Source organism: Cyprinus carpio, chromosome B12 (genome assembly GCF_018340385.1).
Source record: "Cyprinus carpio isolate SPL01 chromosome B12, ASM1834038v1, whole genome shotgun sequence".
Classification (NCBI taxonomy): Eukaryota; Metazoa; Chordata; class Actinopteri; order Cypriniformes; family Cyprinidae; genus Cyprinus; species Cyprinus carpio.
In genome coordinates, this window is record NC_056608.1 from 11851113 (window position 1) to 11874709 (window position 23597).

Below are 23597 nucleotides of genomic sequence, written 5' to 3' on the forward strand. Positions count from 1 at the left end.
TGCCTTTGTGAAATTGAAATATAACACTATAATAATATACTAATATAGCACTTGCATATTATTGCTCTTTTGTTGGTTTTGATTGCTTCTTTTATCCTCATTTGGATAATCGTCGCTTTGGATAAAAGCATCTGCTAAATAACTAAATTTAAATATAATGTAAATGTAAATAACAAAACTAAATAGAAATTTTAAAACATGCCGCAAATCAAATAAATAAGTAACACAAATAAAATAAATCTCTTCATATAAACAAAAAATAAGGCTTTGTCTGTGCTCTTTCCATTTAAAATGAGAGGCAACCACTGCATTTTAATCATGATCCAAACAAAGATGCTGCATACATGCAACAAGAGCAGTTTTTAATCTAAATTAGATTGTATAGTTTCGAAATTTGGTCAGTTTTGTGAAACTATACATAAAAAATATTTACATAAAACAGAAACAGCAGACGAGCTGAATGAGACGCAGATTCACTCTGCCAGCTGGTGACGCTTAAAGCGTTTCCTTGGTTTCTGCTGTAAACAAAGCAGCGCTGCACTTACTGTATGAACTTTAATATGCATTATACAGAGGCAAGATGAAAATAAAAAATACCATCTAAACTTTTCTAAAGACAGTAAGTTCCCCTCAGACATACAACTGAATCATGATTTGTTTATCATCTCAACCAATTTGAATCATCACATATTTGAATTGTTACATCCCTACCCGTGAGTATTGATTTTGATTGCATCCCAGGAGGCTTTAGAGGCAAGCGTGCACCTGTCAGTCCTGACACAATGACATCATCACCCACATGGTATTGCTTTGTGTGCACTAGTCAGTCAGCTGTTCTGACCTTCACAGTCACAACGTCTGGGAATTAAAAAACCAGAACATCGGCTACGCATGCCAAGAGCAACCAAACACTCCTTTTTGTTACATAAACTATAAGTAAAATAATAAATAAAGGTTCTTCATTCGCATCAATAGTTCCATGAAGAACCTTTAAAGGGATAGTTCACCCAAAAATGAAAATCAACGTAATCAACATTGTTTACATTCAGTAGAAAGCGCACGCATGCTGAACGTAAACAACGCTGATTACTCTCGAAAATGGTGGAAGACGGTAACTTGGGGAGAAGAATTGTTGAATAAATGATGTTATTATTGTTTTCTTTGCACACAAAATGTATTCTCTCCGCTTTGTAAAATTATGGTTGAACCCCTGATGTCACATTGACTACTTGACCGATGTACTTGCTACGTTTCTGTGCCTTGATCAAGGTAGTATCCTTACTGTCTATGCAGGATAAGAAAGCTCTCAGATTTCATTGAAAATATCTTAATCTGTGTTCCGAAGATGAACGAAGGTCTTACGGCTTTGGAACGACATGAGGGTGAATAATTAATGACAGAATCTTCATTTTTGGGTGAACTATCCCTTTTAACATCCATGGAAACTCTTCATTGCACAAAAGGTTCTTGATGGTGGAAAAGACTCTACTTCACACCTAGAAAAAGTGTTCTTTTAAGAACTGTTCACTGAAAAGTTTCTTTGGGGAACACAACATTGTTCTTCTACGGCATTACTACGAAAACCACTTTTGGAAGTGTGTATGGGGACAAAACCAATGGCTACTGCTTTGGTGACCAGCTGTGAGGATGTGAATCCTGCACTTTTAAATCAGAGCCCCTTTTTGTCACAAGTTCCCGTAAAATCCCAGAACACCCACTCTGGTTCTCACTTGCAAATTGAATATGAAAAGTTTCGCTATTTGTTCTAAATTCTTCCTATTCCCACTTCACTTTAACAGCTGTTTTTGACCACCCACTCCTTAGAGCTGCTGGGCACTATTTTTGTACCCACTGAAGAAGAAACACAAGCCCTCTCGCACCTCTCCGAGAACCTGGCCTGATAGTGTAAATCAATAAGACACTTTTAAATGCCAACCCTCTCTCCATCTTCTCTTCGCCAGCCTGGAAAATTCCGAGGGAGACCTGGAAAGTGTGGCGTCAACATCCAGGTCATGAAACAAAAGGAAAAAATGAAACAAATCATGCAGACAACTGGGTTAATCCAAGAGCCTGTGTGTCTGGGGTCTTAATTAAACACGCCTCTTGCTGACTGTCCTCAAAGCCCCTGGGCCTGGCACGGTTTACAGGTCAACCGGTGCTTGCTCTTGGCTCTGTACAAGCAGCTGGGTTGATCTCACCACTAAGACACTAGAATAATCGGGTCTGACGTGTTAAGACTCAGGATAAACGCTAATTAAGCGAAATTTAATTTATTAAGTTGGGTGCACACCTGGAGTGTGCTTTATTTATACTCTATAAAAGCATAAAAACAACAATGCCCACCTTCTTTGAGGTTATAATATGCATGTCTGTCACAGTCCAGACTCACAGATATCTTCTCTTCACCATTTCGGATTGGTTTATCCTCAAAAGAGGAAGTATCAATGTGAAGGCAGTTGTTTGTGTCCAGCATGTTTGGATCCAGTGTTGAAAGTCTCTGCAAATCTCAAAGTCAAAACTGATATTCCATTAATGGTCCAAAGTGAGGAAAATGGATTGCACAGCGCAAGATTTCCGTTACAGGTATGTTAGTCCACAATAACAGTATTTACAGTGTTTCAAATCACACAATTGGAGAACAAACAGCTTCCACTTGGTTTCTTCCACATCCAAAATTTGATCCTCGGTTCTGTCTCCTTTGGTTCTCAAAGGTGGATGCAGAGGCTCTGCAGCTGTGTCACGCAGAGGCAGAAAATGAAGCTAAAGCACACAGGTGAGGACGGCAGAGCACAGAGCCTGCTCTGCACTCAGCAGAAGACATTCACAGAACAGCGTGTCTCTCACTCTCAAACACAGAGGAGGCTCTGCTGAGTGCCAATGACTGCTTCAGCTCAGCTGTCGTTTACTCTCCACAATCTGGCAGACCCCCATATACCCTCTCAGCTCTTTTAACTGGTTTATTAGGGTAGAATATATATATAAACACACTAGCATTCAAAAGTTTGGGGTAGGTAAGTTTCGATGCATTTAAAAAAAGTCTCTTATGCTCAGCAAGGCTGCATTTATTTAATCAAAAATACAGTAAAAACAGCAATATTGTGAATTATTATTACAAACTTTAATTTTGCGGTTGCCTGTTTCAATATACTTTCAAATGTAATTTATTCCTGTGATGACAAAGCAGAATTTTCAACAGCCATTACTTCAATCTTAAAGGGTTACTCTACCCCAAAATGCAAATAGTCGTTCCAAACCTGTAAAAGCTTTATGGCTGACACAGAAGAGCATACGCTGCTTGCGTTCAGCGAATGTTCTCCAAAATGGCGCAAAGGTGATGCGGGGAGACACAGAGGAGACGAATTGTTAAATAAAGTTGTTATTTTTGTTTTCTTTGTGTACAAAAAGTATTTCCGTCGCTTCATAAAGTTACGGTTGAACCACTGATGGCAGATGGACTACTCTGACAATGTCTTTCATACATGTACTTTTCTGGACCTTGACAGTGTATTTTACTTGGTAATATGGGTCAATGGGAAAGTCAAAAGCCTCCCGGTTTTCATCCAAAATATCTTAAATTGTGTTCAGAAGACGAACAAAGCTTTTATGGTTTTGGAACGACATGGGGGTAAGTGATAATGACAAAATTTTCATTTTAGGGTGGAGCATCCCTTTATGTAGGGCCCTGTGATTTCCGAGAAGTAGAAAATGTGGATGGAATTGCGGAATCAATCATAAAAACTAAATTTACTGTATAACACAGAATATCACAGATTTTTAGATGTATAAATCAAAAGTACACTTAAATCAAAATGCAATATGGACTAGTGTTTGTGAATATTAAGCCACAAAAAGACTAAATGAATCTCGCATGTTCTGCGTGTCTCTGTGTGAATGAATGGCACAGACACACAGTTTCATTTACTAAACACAAACAGAAGCACGCTCACAGTGTTTTCAGCCTCTGCCACCCCAATATATGAGGACATGGACATATGAATATAATGTCTACAACTGTTCTGAGAGTAACTTCATATCATATATCACACTCATATCATATACAAACAGAAACTTAACGGTCTTCAAAGCAACCAGTCAAAATAAAAGTTTGGTTTAAATTGAAGAAAGTATGACAGAAATATATTACTTAATATAATGATATTAGTATAATAAAGTATTAATTTCTTTTAAATACGTTTTAAAAATACTAAAATAGCTTCTGCTAAATTGCAAAATAAAATATGCATCATGTAGACCAAAACTAATTCAAATGTAGTGATCACAAATGAATTAAGCATATTCACAGTATTTTCCAACTTACACATTTTATTTACTTTTGGAGTCATGAAAAAAGTGTTGTTGTTTTTTTTTCAATTGTTAGTGTTATTTTTTTTTATTTCATAATGTAGTTTTCATTAACAGTAACAACACTTTCACTTATACACAGACATTTCTTCTTAGTTCTTTTATAATATTCTCACAAACTATAAGCTTCTAATCATGTTTCTCGCATGCACAACAAGTCAAAAATTAGGAATTCAACACATTTCACAAGGTATTTAATACAGAAATTTCTCACATCACTCTCAGAAATGGTCTCACGTGGGGCTCTCGAGAGTCCCGTTGACGTGAGCAGAGAGAGTGGAAGGAAGGGGGTCACAAGAAGAATGTAGGTCTCCTTTGACCTTTCCTTTCTTTCTGGCAGATAAAGTACAGGAGTTTGCCTGTCAGAACTTGACATATTGGACTGTTGGCGAACCCCTCATCCCCCCACCTGGGTCCTCTCTCAGTTTTAAATAGTAAGGCCAGCTGGCCAAAAGGCTCTATATTGAGCTCAGTATCACCTGTGCAAGCACTGGCTAGGGTTACCCACTGCTATCCCAGTGCTACAGTTCTTGCAAACATGACGCACACACATTTTCAAACAAACACACACAAAAACAGAATTCCAGAAAGCAAAACACTAAAGGATGGATTTACTGAAAATAAAGGGATAAGCTCACCCAAAAATGAAAATTCTGTCATTAATTACTAATATGCATGTTGTTCTGCACTGTATGACTTTCTTCTGAAAACAAAAGAAAATATTTGATACAGTTTATCAACTGTTTTTGAAAGTCAATGGAGTCCAAAACAACACTGAACCAAAAAATATTAAATAAATCTAAATCTAAAAATGACATTAAAGTGAATGAATTATGACAATGTAATTTTTGTGTTAACTATCCCCTTAAGAATTCCTGCATGTCTTATCTAATCCAGTTCATGTATTTAATAAAAGTCTTCTGGCCACTGTGTATTACGTTCAGATTAAATATGCTAATGTAAACAGTCATATAATCTTTTCTATATTATAGGGAAATGAAGACCACTATGCACAGACTCCCCAGAGACAAAAACATTACCGTGATTTGCTTTTAGCCCACGAGCTCATCGCTGTCATCATCTCTCAGTGAGTATTCACAGCAGTTGACGCTCATGCTGTCATTGACCACAAGGGCCCAGCAATGCGAAGTGCCTGCTGACCACAGAGGAAGTCTATTGCCAGCCTACGCTACGCCCATACGTCGCACAAAATGCAAAACACCACCTTTATCAAATAAAGCACCTCAGATAATAAAGTCAAAGTTCATCAAGCCAAAACACCCAAATGAGTAATGTCATGTAGTTTTTATTACAAGCATGCAAACAATCTGTTACGACTGTCAGAATCATTACTGGTTGATCATTATTGGCCAAGGTTAACTTGGGCTGTAGCACCGAATTGAGTTTTTGCAGCTGCCACATCCGCTTTCATATTTACAACGTTATTTTAAGATTTACTTAACACGATGAGCTTCTTCTATAACAACCACTAATTATTTTGAAATATATATTTAAAGTCATTAAAACATCTCCGCAGTCTCAAAAAGGAGAGGTTGATTTTCTATTGCATTCATGCTTTTCTGTTTTTCAGAATCAGCTTCTGCCTTCTCGACTTTTTTCTGTTTTTACCCCAATAAAACACACTTTTCTGCTGCTTTTCCTTTCTGCTTTCAATAATGCACTGAAAAACAACGTCACTGTTGCTTAATTTCCAGCACTAAATAGGACCTAGTGGACCAGCATTCATGCAGTCTACATTTCTACAATGACGCAAGAGATCGCACTGCCATAAAGACATCAAAACAATACGCACATGAGAGCCAGACACACAAAACAAGATTATACAACTAATCTCCTCAATTTGATTCAAATTGGGCCCCATTAACAAGTTTTCAAAAGAGTGAAAAAGTGAAAGAATGAAAAAGAGTATATGGAAAATTAGGCCAGCGGCCTGACTCAAGTAAGTAATACAAGCTGCTAAAATACAGAAGGGACGTTAGATTGAGCTCAGCAAATGAGGTTATGGGAGGAACGAGACAGAGGCGAGTGAAAAAGAGACGTCCAAGCTCTCCTGTTTTTGTAAGCCTGTTACATAACATCCTTCTGAAATCATTTCATCCAAACCTCTCTACCTCCTGCCCTACTTTTCTAGCATCTCTGCAAATCATGACTCTTGTTTTCATGGTATTTTTTGACACTCTCACATGATGTTTCATCCTGCTGTTATAGATGAAACAAACAGCATTTTGTTCCATTCCACAGAGTTTCCTTAAAGGTGCCTTAACCCTATAAAGCCTACTGTATTATATTTAATACATAAACTTATACGGCCTTTTCTAAAATCTACTGTATTATATTTTACACACATTTTTCAAATTAGTTTTTTGATTGTTTGTTTATTTGAAATTTGTTAAGTTAATTGTAAAAATTGTAAAAGAGTTTGCTGTAAATCAACTCCTAGCACCACAGTCTGATAACCAACCAACTCTTTCAGAGAACAGCTTTCAACATTAACACCATTAGAGCAATTATTGACAATTTCAATTCGAAGAAGAGATTGTCTAATTTGGGGCAAGTAATCGAAGAGATGGACAGTCTGACCCTCACATGTAAAGTCATGAGAGTAAACAAGATCGTTGGATTGACTTCCCCCCACCTAGCAGAACCAGACTGAAATTCCTAAGGAGACCTGTTAACCCCTCTGGTCTTCACAGGACATATCCTTACTCCCCAGAATGGCACAGAGAATGCCTTCCAATGCATATATGCACCAAAATGAACTCAAAAAGACTTCTAAATGGATATCAGTCCATTGCTTAACTCCATATCATACATGAACCCATACATTTGATTATAATGTTTCTAATCACTTATTGTGTATGTCTTTTTAAATAACTCTTGAATAGCTTAAGAGATCATATTCATGTTTAGTATGTGTGTGTTCGAATCTTCTTGCTTGAAACGTTTCTGACCATCAGTTATTTGTCAAATGGATCATATTCTTGTTATAGGAATCATGTCCAAATTATACCCTGCAAGAGCGGGAAAATTCGGACCATGTGCTTGATAAGATAACATATGATTTATGAATGGGTGGGACAAACAATGCAACACCCCGAGAAAAGACAATGTCTAATTGGTCAAGACAACATTTGAGGTGTGGCCAAAAGGCCAGTTTAAATACTCAGGACACAATCAAATTTTGCTTTTAGCTTTTAGCTCTCGTTTAGCTTTTGCTATCAGTCATGCCGGCTTTTAGCCTGCTTTTAGCCTTTGCTTTTTAGCTTTAGCTTTTAGTCATGCTTTTTATTGTCATCACTTTTAGCGTTCTTCGAGCGCCGTTCCAGCGTGCTTCGGCCTGCACGCTTGCTGCTACTTAGCCACGATGAGAAGAAACACCACCTAGTCTCGTCAAACTTTACTTCTGTTCTTTTACGTTAGTTTCTTTTCTTTTCCGTTTGAGAGTTTCGTGTTCTGAGTTAAGTTTTGTAACGCCGTGTCTCCGAGTCTGACCTCGAGTGCCAGTCTGAAACTTCAGCCAGCCCACAACTCTGCATCGTCAGCCAACGCCCAACCACGGGCTTCCCAAGACATCACTTCAACGACTACTGAACTTCCAGCCAATCAGCAACCTCGGGAAACCCCCTTTTCAGCGACAACAAAGGGAACCCCGTTACACAGGCATCACAAGTAACGTACCTCCAGACTCTGATCTGTACTGGTGTTATCTAATATAATTTTAACCTAATTGATGAACTCAATGCGAGGGTTAATTAAGTGATTGATGGTTGTTCATGTCTATGCAATTTCACGTATTGCTGTAAACTTGGGATTTCACATTTTCATTCTCTTAAACTCATTCTTTCCTAACTTTCTCTCTTCCTGCAATTGTGTGAATGTGTGAGTACGTATGCTTATGTGTTAGATTAGTTTATATGTCTTAGATTTATGTAATAAAGCCTTATTTATATTGAAAAAGAGAAGTGTCTTGTGTTTTGTGCTTACAAGTTAATGTCTTAAACTGCCGATCTTGTTACTGTGCTAATTAATAGTGTTTGTCACTATACTTTGGATATTAATATCCAGCGCAGATTTGATGTTATACGGCTCGTTCAGTGAATCGCTGGCCGTTTCATTGATCAGCCGTGAAACAGTGATTCTGTTCAAATTCCCTTTAAAATCTTAAATGATTCCCTTTGAGCTAAATTGACCTGTTTCCCTTACAATGGTTGAAACAGTGATTCTGTTCAAATTCCCTTTGTTATTTTTATTGGTTGGCTTTGTGTTAATCTTCACTTCTCTCTTCACAGCAGTTCAGTCAGTGTACTGTTTGAGTAAATGAATTACTCCGGTATATGGGTTTATTTGAACTCAGAGGGAGTGTCAGCCATGTTAAAAAAGCTAACAACTTAAGTCATTTGTGGATTAATGCTTATTGTTGACGCGAACTGTTTCAAACGATTCAGTTCGATTTGGTGAACTGGTTCAAGAAGATCCGGTTACATCGAGTGATTCGTTCGCGAACCGGATATCACTACACTGCAGTGTTGTGAACGCGCTCATAACAGACCCGGGAGAGAAGTCAATGCTGAATAAAGTCGTAGTTTTTGATATTTTTTGGACCAAAATGTATTTTCGATTCTTCAAAAAATTCTAACGGACCCTCTGATGTCACATGGACTACTTTGAAGATGTTTTTATTACCTTTCTGGACGTGGACAGTATACCGTACATACATTCTCAATGGAGGGACAGAAAGCTCTCGGACTAAATCTAAAATATCTTATACTGTGTTCCGAAGATGAACGGAGGTCTTACGGGTTTGGAACGACATGAGGGTGAGTCATTAATGACATAATTTTCATTTTTGGGTGAACTATCCCTTTAATTGTATGTTTTTTTTCGGTTTTGTATTTTCATTACGTTTTGTGTTTTGTAGGTTTTTGATGTATAATTATTTTAGATTTGATTTGATGAGATGTGGTGAAATAATGTATCTGAATATATATATAAATTTCATAAATAATAATAATAATAATAATAATAATAATAAAAACAAAGCATAAATAAAAATTAATATTCTTAATTAAGAAGCAGAAATAAAAATATATTTTAAAAAGTTTCTGCATGTTTGTTATTGGACAGATAAACAAAAACATTAACTTTATCTTATTGGTCATAAAAAAGCAATATCTGGTAGTTTGTGGCACACTGCGTAGGAGAAATCATTTGTTGCTGTAAATTTGTAACACTGTGACCGGTAAGGACACAGTTGTTTTGTTGATCTTTACTGATGACATTTAGTAATTGCCATGAAACAATGCACATTCTTTTAAACTTGAAAAATCACTGCATGAGTATTTACACCTGGCCTGTCTCGACTTAAGTCAAGTCACAATGATCATTAACTTCTGTATCCTTGTCACTTTCTGATTTTTATTGTTTTTGTTACTTCAACAGTGAATTCATGAGAATTGAAGCATTTATTCACCAAATTCTGAACACATTATCAGTTGGAAATTCCATGGAAAGATTTCACAAGGATACAAATTGGTCTGTGAAGGTTCTCTATATAATCATGTGCAATCAATCAATTTACAGCCGCTGATATGTGAATGAGTCAGTGGATGCTATCAGTTCAGTCATACTGCTGGAACTGCAAGAACAGACAAAACAAAGCAATTGATAGGAGTGGTTCCAACATGTTCCTGTGTTTATATCCAGAAGCTCCAACATAAACAATAAAACTAAATGATACGGATTTGTAGGATCAATATTACTTAAGATAACATTATATGTTTTGTGGTGTCAGTGTTTGTTAAGGTTGTATTACATGAGAGTAGTGGTGGAGTGATTGGGAAATGAGCGACACCTGCTCCACTCACCGGTCTCGAGTCCCACGGAGGAGATTGGGAGGATACAAAAGAGAATCGACGATAGTGAAGGACGAGAGAGGACCAGGCCTGGGCTTTATTTTTGTGTTTGGGTTTTGTTTATGCGCGGCAGTCGCCCGCGAAGGGGCTGTCGCGCTGTTTTATGTTTATTTTGTCATTAAAGATTTATTTGAATGTTCGCCGGTTCCCGCCTCCTTCTTCCCGTGACTATGGAGTTTTATTGTTACACACACGCAAATATTTTTTTCAAAAGTACAGTAAAATATCATATTGTAAAATATTATAATTTAAAATATTCAAATGTTAAAAGATATTTCAATTTTAAAATTCTAAAAGATGACAAATCTAAATCAAATGCAATTTACCAGCCAATTCTGAATCTTCTGTCTGACATGATCCTTCAGAAATTATTCTAATATGCTGATCTGGTGCTCCAGAAATTGTTGAGGACAGTATTAAGCTCTGCTTATTTTCATGGAATTCATAATACATTTTTTGATAAACCGAAATCTCTAAAGAAGAGCATTTATTTAAAATAGAATTTTTGTAATATTATAAAAGTATACTGTCAATTCTGACCAATTTAATGCATCCTTGCTGAATAGAAGTATTAATTTATTTAAAAATATTTTACTGACTTTTTCTCCCTCTCTCTTTCTCGCTCTCTCTCTCTATATATATACCTAGCTTACAACTATTTGGATCATGTTATATTAAAGTTAATTTATTTATGTATTTGTTTGAAATCAATGGGACACATTGAGTTTGGCTGTTGGGTTTGCTATGTAGATGTGGTGCAGGGGAATAAGCAAACAGCACTGTGGATGTGTCTAGCTGACAAAGCACTTTTCATAGCTGAGGGACATGAGCGCATTATTGGTTCTGGCATACTGCACTTGAGCAAATCGAATAAATCAAAGCAGCTAAACTGATGTAATCTTATAAAGGCCACTTTATTATAAGGTTCTGTCTGTGCCTGCAAGTAGTACATACTTCTTTCTTAACAACTAAGCCAGAGAATTCTAGGAAGCTTCCTTGTTCTTGGAATACCCGTTCATCCTGACGCCGGCCTTGTTGTCATTGTATCATTATCACCACATTAAGCAAGATGTGTTTTCCAGTGTTATGATTCACCTGACATGTTAGTATGCAAGACAGAAGATACCTAGATAAACCGAGAGGCTGCTGGGGGATTAAGGCCAGCTGCGGGTCGTGTCTATTTAATGCAAAGCAATGGCTCTCTTTTCCTCCCTCCATCCTGTTATGTTCAGGGCCTGTGTAAGCATGCTGGAGTTAAACTTGGCAAGCAATCCGAAAATGTTACATAACATAGAAAACAACGGAGCAACCCAGAGACAATCAGTGCAAAACCCACGGCAGAGTAACTGCACTCTGGAAAGCAATAATGATGCAATACGACATGTAAATCATACATTTTCACAGGATTAACGGTCTAAATCTTGACCATTTATACAGAAACATCACTGCTATCCAATATTAACTGTAGCAGTGGGACTGAAAACGACTTGAGAGCTTCGATCAATCCATCTGTTGCACTTAAAAATCAATGCTAGGATCTCATGGCGACTGGTACCGAAGCCACAAAAAGTCCACATAATTGGTCTTTTATCTAATATCTCACATCAAGGCACCTCCATCTGGAGGAGCGGGCTTTCGCAGATAATCAATCACTCTTTACGCTGACTTTTGCCAGGACTCTGTCAAACCTCCTCGTCCAGGATCTGATTTATAACGTAGCATCAAACATGGTATGGTAGGTTTCCTTGTCTTATTGACTCAGACATTCTGTCCCAAAAGGAGTCTGGTCTTTTCCTCAAAGCTCTGAGCTCCACTGCCAGACCTCAGGGAGAAAACAGCTGGTTTTAACAACAGAGACCTATCATTGACACATCCCTCCCCTTGCAGCTGGAGCAGTTCCAGGGTGGGCTCTCCACATATTTGTTTCTATAGCATATCATTCTGGAGATTTTCGCTTAAAAGTACGAAAGCTATGAAAGAGAGTAGAAGTAAGTAGTACAAGGAAGTGTGCTTTGACACTCTGGGTTTAGGGGGCGTGTCACGGGTGAATGAATGATTTTTAGGTTATATAGGGCCTAATCCCTTCTTTTGTGTGTGTGTTTTTTTGTTTTTTTTGGCAAGTTTTATGCACAAAAGAGGGTCCTAATAAAGTTGTTGTGATGCTCAGGACATTTGAGTTTGATCTGGGTCACGTCCTGTTGGCATTCCCCTTCTCTCACCCCTACTTTCTTGTTTATGCTCAACAGTGTGTTATGGCTAACCAAACGAAAGCTAATAAAAATTAATAAAGCTAATAAAGCTGTTATTTTATCATTTTTTATTTTTTTTTTTATAATTTTCAATTATTTCATTTTAAGTTACTAATCTTTCATTAATACTATAACTAAAAAAAATAATAAAAACGGCTTTTGTTAATTGAATAAAGATGAAAATATATACAAAAAACAAAGAAAACACTTAATTAAAAAAAAAGAAATGCTGCCTTGCCAACTAACTGAAATAAAATAAGATAAATTATTAAAACTTAAAAATAAATTAAAGATTAAAAAAGAAAAAATTAAAAAAAGAAAGTAACAAAAATGACAAAAGTACATAACACAATTACAATTAAACTATTTAACTAACTGAAAACACTAATAAATAGTATAATAATGTGTGTGTGTGTGTGTAATAGTATATGTGTGAACTAACTGAAAACACTAATAATTTGTATTATATAGATAGATAGATAGATAGATAGATAGATAGACAGATAGATAGATAGATAGACAGATAGATAGATAGATAGATAGAATATACACCCCCCCCCAAAAAAAAACATATACATACAAAATACATAAATAAAATATAAAAAAAAATTATCAAGTTGTTAATAAAATTTAAAAAATGATAAAATAATGATAAAAAAGTTGTCAAGTAGAGTCAAAGTAGAGTTGTCAAGATCAAGAATTGAAATTTAAATGTATAACGAATATTCTTGGAGAATAATTAATCAGCCACATTCCACAACTGATTGATTACTCCAGTATTTATCTTTAAACCTAAGCCCAGTTATTTTCCATACACACAAAAATGTTAAGCATCTTTAACTGCTAAAAACCTCAACAGTCAACTGCTTGAGCTCAGGATTAAGTAAATGTTGTGGTTTAGTGAGACCTCAGTTCAAACAGCAATAAATCCTGTGCAGGACTTCACAAACAGCAGGCTTAGCTATTAAACTAATTTGTTAAACCTCAACCACGGTTACCACACCTCAACATGACTTCATTCACATTCATTCAATCATCTAACATTTATAAAAATATTCAAAAGTGCAAGTACTGTACCTGAATGTATGGCCATATCCTTCCAGTGCAGAAGGATATGGATACGATCACGGCCAATCCTTATAAATCCATTTCAAGACCGGACAACACAACAAGCTGTGAATGAAGCTGAATGACTGAACACCAGGCTGTTCTGCTGAGTGATCCAAGAACGGCAGGGTGTGTCTGTGTGCCCCTCACCTTCCTCCACTCAGCGCCGGCGTGTGTGTGCACGTCCTACAGATGTGGGTGTGTTAGCACAAGCATTTGTGTCTGTGGGAGCCAGTTTCTTCCTTATTACTGCTTAAGTGCTGCTTTCAGTCTCTGCTTTCAGCTGTGTTGTTGAGCAACTCCTAGTTTTTCTGCTCCTTAAAGCCATTTTTTTCATTCCAGGAGAGAGTGGAGGAGAGATCAGGAACTTTGTGTCCTGATTTGAGGTCACTCGTTTACTATAGAAGTAAACGTGTGTGAGCTACAAGCCAGAAACTGAAGCCAAAACACATTCCAGATCACCTTTAGCCCTCTGTCATTGTCCAGACCGCCTGCTTTCTTAGAGGCAGGATTTCTGCTCTGCACACAAAGTTATGCAATCAAGTGTTTAGGACGGCTACCAAACACACATCCTTCCTCAGGCCTCTGTTCCCTCGTCCAAACTTCTTCACTTCAAACAGGTCTTAGAGATTACTTAAGCTGCACATTGCTCATTTTGACAAATGCTGCTTGAATTTCCAAGATTATCATGTAGAAAAACTACCTCCAAAAAAAAGTTACTTGTTGATTCATTGCTTTATGTGGCTTGCTAAAATATAAATTCTTGGCCAATTTTTTTTGTTTTTTTGGCAGAAACTGTGCTAAAACTGAAATTTTATAAAAAAAAAAAAAAAAAATAATTAAAATAAAATCTGTATGAAACTTTTTTCTAGTTAAAATTTTTTTTTATTTATTATTTGTTTTTTTAATTCATTTTTATTTTACTTTTTCTATCTAAAGGCATTTTAAATTAAATTCTCAATATAACATTTTACAATAACATCTAGGTCCCAAATTGTTTTTTTAAGAATGTTACTTTTTTGGAAATGCACAGAAATGCACATTTGTATTCACGTTTGAATTTTGACAACAATCTTTCTCTATAGACAGAAAGTTTGTTGCGCATAGACTACACTGTAAAAAAACAAAACAAATCAAGGCAACCAGCTTCATGACATTTTTGAGTTTTCTCAACTTACTGTATTCAGTTTATACAACAAAAAGTTGAGAAAACTCAAAAAGGCTTTCTCAACTTTAGATTTTTTACAGTATGTGTACATTAACTGTAAACAGGACTGCTTTACTGTCAATATATCAGCCATTTACATTATATCTAATTAAACCTGCATCAAAGACTTCAGATATACAAAAACAAAGTAGGTAAAGTCATAATAAAAAGCCATAAAAACAGAGACGCTCACTTCGGAACACACATGCACATTGGATGGTTCAGCCTGAAATACAAGTTTTCTTTAATGCTATCTGAGCAACATTTATGAGACCGTTAATATCAAATTTCGTTAAATGTGAGATTTTTAGATTTCGGGATTTCCCCATTCCATCAGAAAGGACTTGGGCTTGGATTCCTGAAATAGCTTTTCAGAGACATTGCAAATATAACTGCAGAGTGAAAAGACTTTCCTTGAAAGAGACTTTGCCTGCATCTTTTCAAATGCACGCTGCTTTTCTTTTTTTTTCTTTTAGTTGTTGTTAACAGTAAACTGATCTGCTAAATAGCAGTTTCTGAAATTAAATCTCTATTTACTTGCTAATAATAAAATGCACTTCAAAATCACTTCTGTTTTGTGCAAGAGAAGAGACAAGTCTTGCATTAACACGTCTGCTACTAATATGTAAGCCTCAATGAAGTGCAGCTCGGGGGGCTGAAGACTAAAAAAAAGGGAGTGGTGACTGCAGGCCATGAGTTTCTGAGGTGCTGTTACATTGGGAGTTTTACCTCTTTATTGGCATTGCTTCAGTACTGGAAAAAACAGCAACAACATCCCACCACTCACCTGCCTACCACAGCAAACCTTACATAATAACATCCCACAGTTTTTCAGAATGAATGTGTAACCCGTCTGGAGTGAAATCGCAGCATGCTGCAGCGTCTGTGCGTCTTCCTGCTGGCTCTGTTTAATCATCACTTCTTTAAATCATCCTTTCCTCAAAGCTTCCTGAAGTCAAACAGAGTTTCTGCTGTACATCAGAGAGCTGAACAGACATGCTTTAAAGAGTCCATCTAAATGTCACACAGATTTAACAAGCCATTTCACTGTCAATAATGTGCACTTCCTTGATGCCCTACTCCCACAGGATCTGAATATTCATTCCTTCATGTAAAGAAAACTGTGCATTACATAACTTAATGAATCAGCGACCTGCACAATGCTTATGAATTTCCTTGTACACGATTGCCACATTTAGCATGCACACAATCATACATCAGCACTGCAAATAAAACGGATAACGAAAACGACAAGGTTTTGGACACCCTCCATATTTTCAATGTGAATAGTTTCCAAAAAAAGACTCTCTTTCCATCCATTTCACGGTACACAATGTCTCTCAGTGGAAAGAGAGCAAAGAGCAGCTGAATTAAAGGCAACTGTGTAACATGTTGTCTTGGTTAACACTGTTGAGACTTGTACGCTTCTGCGCATACAAAATTGTAACATTGCAACTGATCTAATTACTTCATTATCGTGTGCTAAATCTAATTAGAAAATCATCCTATATACATCCACAGAACATATGTGGCTGTACATCCTGTTGTTTTGAGAAACATTACAACTCAACACCACTAAATTCTAAAATCATTCTTTATCTAGTTACCTAGTGGCTAATGAAACACAGTCTACCGCTACAAAGAAAAGAAGCAAAACTTATTACATTGTACTATTCATCTTATTTTGCAATGTAAACACCACAGCACTTGAACATTAGTGCTGAGGATCAATACAGATTTGCTGATTCAATTTGATTCACAAGCTGTTGATTTGATTGCATTTTTATTTCGAAGATCGTGATTAACTGAACATTTTAAATTAAAATGTTTAAATTAATCACGATTAATCGTTTGACAGCACGATTAAATAGTAGTTAGTATTACAATTTAAAATAAATGTGTTCTATTTGAAACTATTTTAAAATGTAATTTATTCTCATGATGAAAATGCTGAATTTTCACACCAGCTTTAAGTGTCACCTGATCCTTCAGAAAATCATTCTAATATGCTGATTTGGCGCTGAACTTTTATATATGTACAACTTTTTAAACCTATATATAACATGAAATTGAATGGACAGATTGTGTGTTTGGATAACTTAACTTTCAAAGGGAGTTTCACTAATGGACAAGCACTAGTGTGCCATAACTCACCATTCTTGCGCTCTTTCAGGGGCAGTAAGCTTGGTACAGACTGCAGAGAGAGTTCCTGCAGCTCACTGGTCACCGCCTCGCTCTGAGGACTGGGCACAGAGCCGCTCCCCACGGCAGACACCATGCTGCCAGGGCTTAGCTCCTCCCCACGCTTGGCTTCCTGCGCTGCCAGGGTGACAGGTGGGTGAAGCAGTCAGACCTGTGACAGGTTCATTACAGAGACGAGGCTGAATTAGAAACTGTAAAACATAGATATAAAGGGCATCAAAGGCTTTGCAGAGGGTATATTTCTGTCATCATGCATCTTTATATTTTGGAAGAGAACAAATAAAGACTTGTTCACACCCTAAATAAATGACCTTTCTGAGTAAATGTTTCATGCAGCACAGTCTGTGCTAAAACAAAAGTTGTGCCTTGCATGTCCCTGTATTAAATCACTCGCTTACTTAAACCAGTGAGACCACTGTGGGTGTTACATGTTCTGTAAAGCACAAAAAATACAAGTTCAGACAAGAAGTATTGTGCAACTCGCACTGGAACTCACACACACTTAATGTCTTCCAATATGACTGGAGGCAGCGTTTACACCATCATGTAAAATAACATCAGGTGGAGAACTCGAAGCCTCCAGCAGTACGTGATTTTTGGAAAACGCTTGGTCTGGTCTCATTTTTGACAGAACAAAGACCGATTGTATGCCTGTCTAATCTGCAAGTGAGAATAAATCAGAGTTCCAAATTCTGAAAAATGCAGTTGATTTTAGAACACAAAGTATAGTACATGATTCATATGCATAACTTATATCTTTTTTTATTAAAATCTTAAAGGGATACTCCAACCTTAATTGAAAATTTTGTCATTAATCACTTACCCTCATGTTGTTCCAAACCCGTAAAAGCTCCGTTCATCTAAGATATTTTTGGATGAAAACCTGGAGGCCTGTGACTGTCCCATTGACTGCCAAGTAAATAACAGTGTCAAGGTCCATAAAAGGTATGAAAGTCGTTGTCAGAATACTCCATCTGCCGTCAGATGTGCAATCTGGGTTATATGAAGCGACGAGAACAGTTTTTGTAAGCGAAGAAAACAAAAATAATGACTTTATTTAATAATTCCTTTGTCAACAGTCTCCTCTGTGTCTCTTCATATCACCGTATGCTGTGTATGCTCTTCTGTGTCATCCGCGCCACAAGGATGTGTTGTTGATTTGAAATAAAACAGCGCATCCTTGTGGCACGGATGACACAAAAGAACACACACCGCATATGGTGATCTAAAGAGACACAGAGGAGACTTACTGAATAAAGTCGTTATTTTTTATTTCTTCGCTTACAAAAAGTGTTCCTGTCGCTTCATATAACCCAGATTGCACGTCTGATGGCAGATGGAGTATTCTGATGACGACTTTCATACCTTTTATGGACCTTGACACTGTTATTTATTTGGCAGTCTATGGGACAGTCACAGGCCTCCCGGTTTTCATCCAAAAATATCTTAAATTGTGTTCTGAAGACGAACAGAGCTTTTACGGGTTTGGAACGACATGGGGGTAAGTGATTAATGACAAAATTTTCATTTTGGGGTGGAGTATCCCTTTAAGTTGTCACTCACTGAATGAAATTAAGCAACCAGCACAAAATAATTTTGTGTGTTCACAGCATTTTGTTTTTATTTTGGAGGGTACACACACATTGTGGATCAATTTGAATTATCCAACCCATCTGTCCACATCTCAATGTTGCTCATTTTGTAATTTAGCCTTCTTTTAATTGATTTGCTTTCATTGTCCTTTTCTTTCTTCATCCCAACAGTTGGGCAGAATGCATTAAGCAGAAAAAGTCTGGCATAAGCCCTGGAAAGAAGTCTAGGACAATCCCTGAAGCGGTAAAATCTCCACATGGAGCATTAGACACAGTTTCCAATGAGACATTAAAACAGCTTAAAGTATCATCTGACTAGGAGCACAGTGATGGCAATGGTCATTCTGAGCATTAAAACTGTGGAGATGGCATTCACAAATGCACATTATGCGACTCTCCATTTGTGAGGTAATGCAGCAAATCTACTGACATTAAAGGGACTGTCCACTCAAAAATGAAAATTCTGTCACCATTTACTAACCCATTTACCAAAGAAGATATTTTGAAGAATGTTGGTAACCAAACAGTTTTGTTTTTTTTTGAGACTCCTGTTGTATTTTTGTCTATATTGTATATTATGTAATTCAATGGGAACCAGAACTATTCCAGTTGCCAACATTCTTCAATATATCTTCTTTTATGCTCCACAGAAGGAGTGACATCTTACAGGTTTGGAACGACATGAGGGTGAGTAAATGATAACAGAATTTTCATTTTTGGGTGATTTACTGGAAATAGATCAGTATATTAGAGGAGTGTTCCTGAATCTGTTCTTAAAGGGATACTCCACCCTAAAATGAACATTTTGTTTTTGTTGAATTTCCCCCATGTCGTTCCAAACCCGTAAAAGTCTTCGGAACACAATTTAAGATATTTTGGATGAATATTTATGCTGTATATGCTCTTCTGTATGAAATCCGTCCACACGGATGCGCTGCTTCTACGTGTATTTATTTGAAGTGTTTTTAATGTGAAAGAAAACAATGCATCAACTTGTCAACACACTGTCTCTATTCCCTGTATGCTGCGTATGGGACAGTATCATCCAGGACCCCTGCGCTGGTTTTCATCCAACAGTGCAATCTGTAAATTGTTTTCATCCAAAATATCTTAAATTGTGTTCCGAAGATGAACAGAGCTTTTATGGGTTTGGAACGACATGGGGGTAAGTGATTAATGACAAAATTTTCATTTTGGGGTGGAGTATCCCTTTAAAGAGCAACCAAATCGATGTCTAACTGTAGAACGGAGTTATTGTTACGAGTAAGAGTTGTCCATCTTGTTAGCTAATGCATTCTTCATTAGGATCTCATCAGCATCCAGTCTATCGATACACCAATCCCACCCTCCCGTCCCAAGAGAAGAGAGGTGGGGTGGAAAGAAGAAATGATTTCCTTTTAAGCGGTTACCTAATATTTGACAAGCCTTTTGGGACTATTTAAAAGTTTTCCTATTGCCGTACGCCTAGCCATTACAGCAGAGTTTCAAGACCCATGGTAAGTTGTGCCCTTTTCTTTGAGAGGTAGTATTAGATTACAGTACATTGTCTCCTGCCAGCTTTGAAAAAAAAAAATCAATAACACATGTTAATATTAAAACCTGGCTGGCTTATCACATGGCTCTCTAGAACACATGATTCTGATCTAAGAGGTAAAATATTGTTTATGACGATGCGAAAGGGTACATTTCACAATTACTCATGGAAACATACTGGTTCTGCTTTTTTATCATTCCAATGCAAATCAGAACAGCTAATTGGCAACACTGTGCAACTTAGTAGTTCAAATACAGCAGTTCAGTTTTAACTGAGAACCGCTGCTTTATATAAGCATAAACTTTATTACATGTTATTGTATGTATTTATTAGACAAGCAGATAATGTACAGTCAGCAGGTTATCATTAAAAAAATGAATGCTTCGAGGTGATACAAGACTGATGGGTCCTAACCACGCTGCTGGAGTGTAGCAATGACAGACTGGCTGCACACTATTCCTTATATTTCTAAGAAAGGGATTATCTTACAAGAACATTCCAACTTTACAGGAGAAACAGTGTTCAGACATGCAGTGTTCAGGTCTAGTAAACTGCAAGGGCAAAGACATAAAGCTCTCTGACATTCCTCACTGTGCAGGTCCACGCCTGCCTTTAACCATCAGCCACAAAAATAATGCTAAAAACACATAAACCCTCACCTGAGAAATTTGCAAGTGATGCAGGCAACCCCATATCCCATTAACCAGACACAATAACACAATATGGATAGGCACAGCCTTCTGGAGTAGATCAGGAATTCTGAATTTGACTTCTTAATCTAATCAATATTAAATTGCACAATACCTTAAATATGAGATCCACAGCAACAGATTTCAGCCTCATTTCCACTCACAGTTTGAGAGCATCTTGAAGGCCTTGTGAAAGAGAGGATCGGCATTTGTTATGAAACTGGGTATAGGAATATATACAAATACATAATCACTACACAATAACCCAAAGCCAAACATCTAAATTACGCCATGAGTTACAAATACATAGCAGCAGTCATTGCAGATGCTTACGTAATAATCAGAAATGCCTCTTTTATACCAGTTCATGAGCATGCAGATAGAAGAACTGACCTAAACAGGCCAGATTTTATTAACATTTAATAAGTCCCTTGTTGATAGCTAGTCTGTGTCCACCAAGTGGAAAAGGGACAGATCCGCATGTGTTGTTGATTAGTAGGTGTGTCCCAGCACTGGCTCATCAAATGCTTCATAATTCTCATTGAAACCGTATAATCATACAGCATTATGACAGTGATTTGGTTTAGAAAATAAACAAACCACGAAACACGATTCTTTTTTTAACACTTATTATCGCTTGTTGTTACTTATTCATCACTGATGCGACATGACAGGAAATGAGAAGCTTGTGTTGCGATAAAGCTCACACATTTGAAAAACCATCAGGTTAAACGAGACTAAACAGGCCAGATAAAGCAGGCCAGATCCTCGTCGCGACAGCTGCATGGATGTAGTAACAGACACTAGTGCATCAAGCGAAATGTGCGCTGAGCAACAATACATGAGAAGCGGATGAACTGTCACATACCGCTACTTGTTCTTGCTATTTTTAAACTTTCATCGTTTAAAGGGGGACTCGCGTGCGAACCTGTTTGATTTGAACGACTTACCGAGTCGCAAAGTGAAACGCAATAACCGATCGGCTTTACAAAGGTGTTCACGTACTCATAAAACTATGCTGAAGCATCCGGCTACTCTCTGCTGTTCAACCGCAGAGTGCTGTGAAGCCAGTCAACACAAACACAGCGCTTCCGGAAAATAAAAGTCTGTTTAAAATAAAAACATCACGATCTGCAGATAAAGATGTATGACTGCAAAAAGTGTATTTATTGTCCTCCGAATATTGATAAACATAAAAATAAAAATATAATAAAATGGTAAACAAAACAACTTTACATTAAATAAATAATAAACAATAACAAATATACAATGATAAATAACATAAAGTAATTTTAAATATAACAATGTAGTCAATAAAATAATGTTAACGCGTTGCATTCTGGGACGTGGCGGCCATGTTGATGGCGTCGTGAATGTAAACATACAGCAAGTCGAACGAGAAGAAACAGAGTTGGGAGAAAGAAAAAATGTTAAAATCGCGAAAAGGTTGTGGGATTTACAGGGATACGCTAAGTAGGGATGCCAGGGATCGGTATGTGGACAAAATCGGCACTATTAACGGTTTGGATCAATATGAAAATCTCAACAAAGAGTGGAGCACCGACGACGAGTTGCTGCCGCACTTTTGCATTACAGATATCTTCGGCTACCTTGTTTGTTTTGTGAGCGCCTACACTTCAGAACAGTTCCGAAGCTACAAGTCATTGGAGTCTCATGTGCAGTTCACAAATGGATGGGTTAAGGAGCTGCAGATCATAAAGCCGGCAAACAGTATACAGTAATCCGGACAGAGGTAAACTGCACTCCGCCTAGTTGCTAGTTTAGTAACCGTTAGTGCTAACAACCATTCACATGTACTTTTAACTAACTTATGTGTTTCAAAAGTTTAGTTAGTAGCTGTCAACCCTCCCGTTTTTTTTTCCGGGGTTCTCATGTATTTGAGCTCTTTTCCCGCTGTCTTCCCGTTGTAGTATTTTCCTGTAAAATATCCCGTTAGCCCTTCCATTGGACCTGTCAGTCTCTGTGCTGTTGTCCTGTTGCTACACAGTTGCCCTTCCAGCAAAACAGATATTTTCAAACCATCGTTTTGCTTAACGTTACTTGAAAGCAACCTTAGCGTGATATTGGCCTTTTTAAGATAACAGCGTGGTTGTTGTGAGAGCACGATTTCACACCAATGTAAGCAAAGTCACGTTAGACATAGCTTCACAATCTTCGCTTAGTTAATGCAGCAGTTTTGTAGTACGAATTTTTGCTGTCAGCAGAGGGACAGCAACAGAATGATGAATATAGAAATTTTCCGGTTTTTTGGATGAGTAGCCCAGGAAATTTACCTTATTTTCAGTGTTTACTTAAGCTATATAAATTAATATTCAGATATTATACCTCACTTGGTCTCCGTGGTCGCGCCTCCAAGCAGGAAAGCAGTGGCAAGTTAATCCATTTTTTTTTTCAAAGGGCGATTATGTGTTGCGCTTTTACACCCCACAATACAGCAACGGTTTACCATGGTTGAAATAGATTTTTAATTAATCAAATTAAGAGACACGGCTGAGAGGGAGTATGTCTAAACACTGCGCAGTAGTCCGAGTAGCAGTAAAGGAGGCCATCAGCATGGCGGCCACGCCAAGTAATGACGTCACGACGCCCAAGCCCTATGATTGATAGGTTTTAGTTTTTTAGACTATTGGGTTGTTTGAATAATTCTGCTATGAAAATAAGAAGTTAGGATTAGATTGCCTTGCGTTAAAATAAAAGTCCC

General features: G+C 37.2%; 1 protein-coding gene across 8 annotated transcripts in view; it reads right to left on the reverse strand.

Annotated features, from left to right (window-relative positions):
• Window positions 1–21969, reverse strand: part of LOC109099209 (myocardin-related transcription factor A-like) — a 35129-nt gene extending 13160 nt beyond the window's left edge. The window contains exons 1-3 of one of the 8 annotated variants that reach the window (XM_042735387.1): window positions 21826–21969; window positions 20991–21061; window positions 17013–17211 (exon numbers count right to left, since the gene is read on the reverse strand). In XM_042735387.1, coding sequence (XP_042591321.1) covers window positions 17013–17136 — 124 coding nt within the window. In that variant the 5' untranslated portion in view covers window positions 17137–17211; window positions 20991–21061; window positions 21826–21969. Of the gene's footprint in view, window positions 1–2343; window positions 3066–13621; window positions 14353–17012; window positions 17252–20990; window positions 21062–21208; window positions 21717–21825 lie in introns of those variants that run through there. The other 7 variants (XM_042735388.1, XM_042735390.1, XM_042735389.1 and 4 more) reach the window with 7 other exon arrangements.
• Between the last annotated feature and the right edge of the window lie 1628 nt (window positions 21970–23597).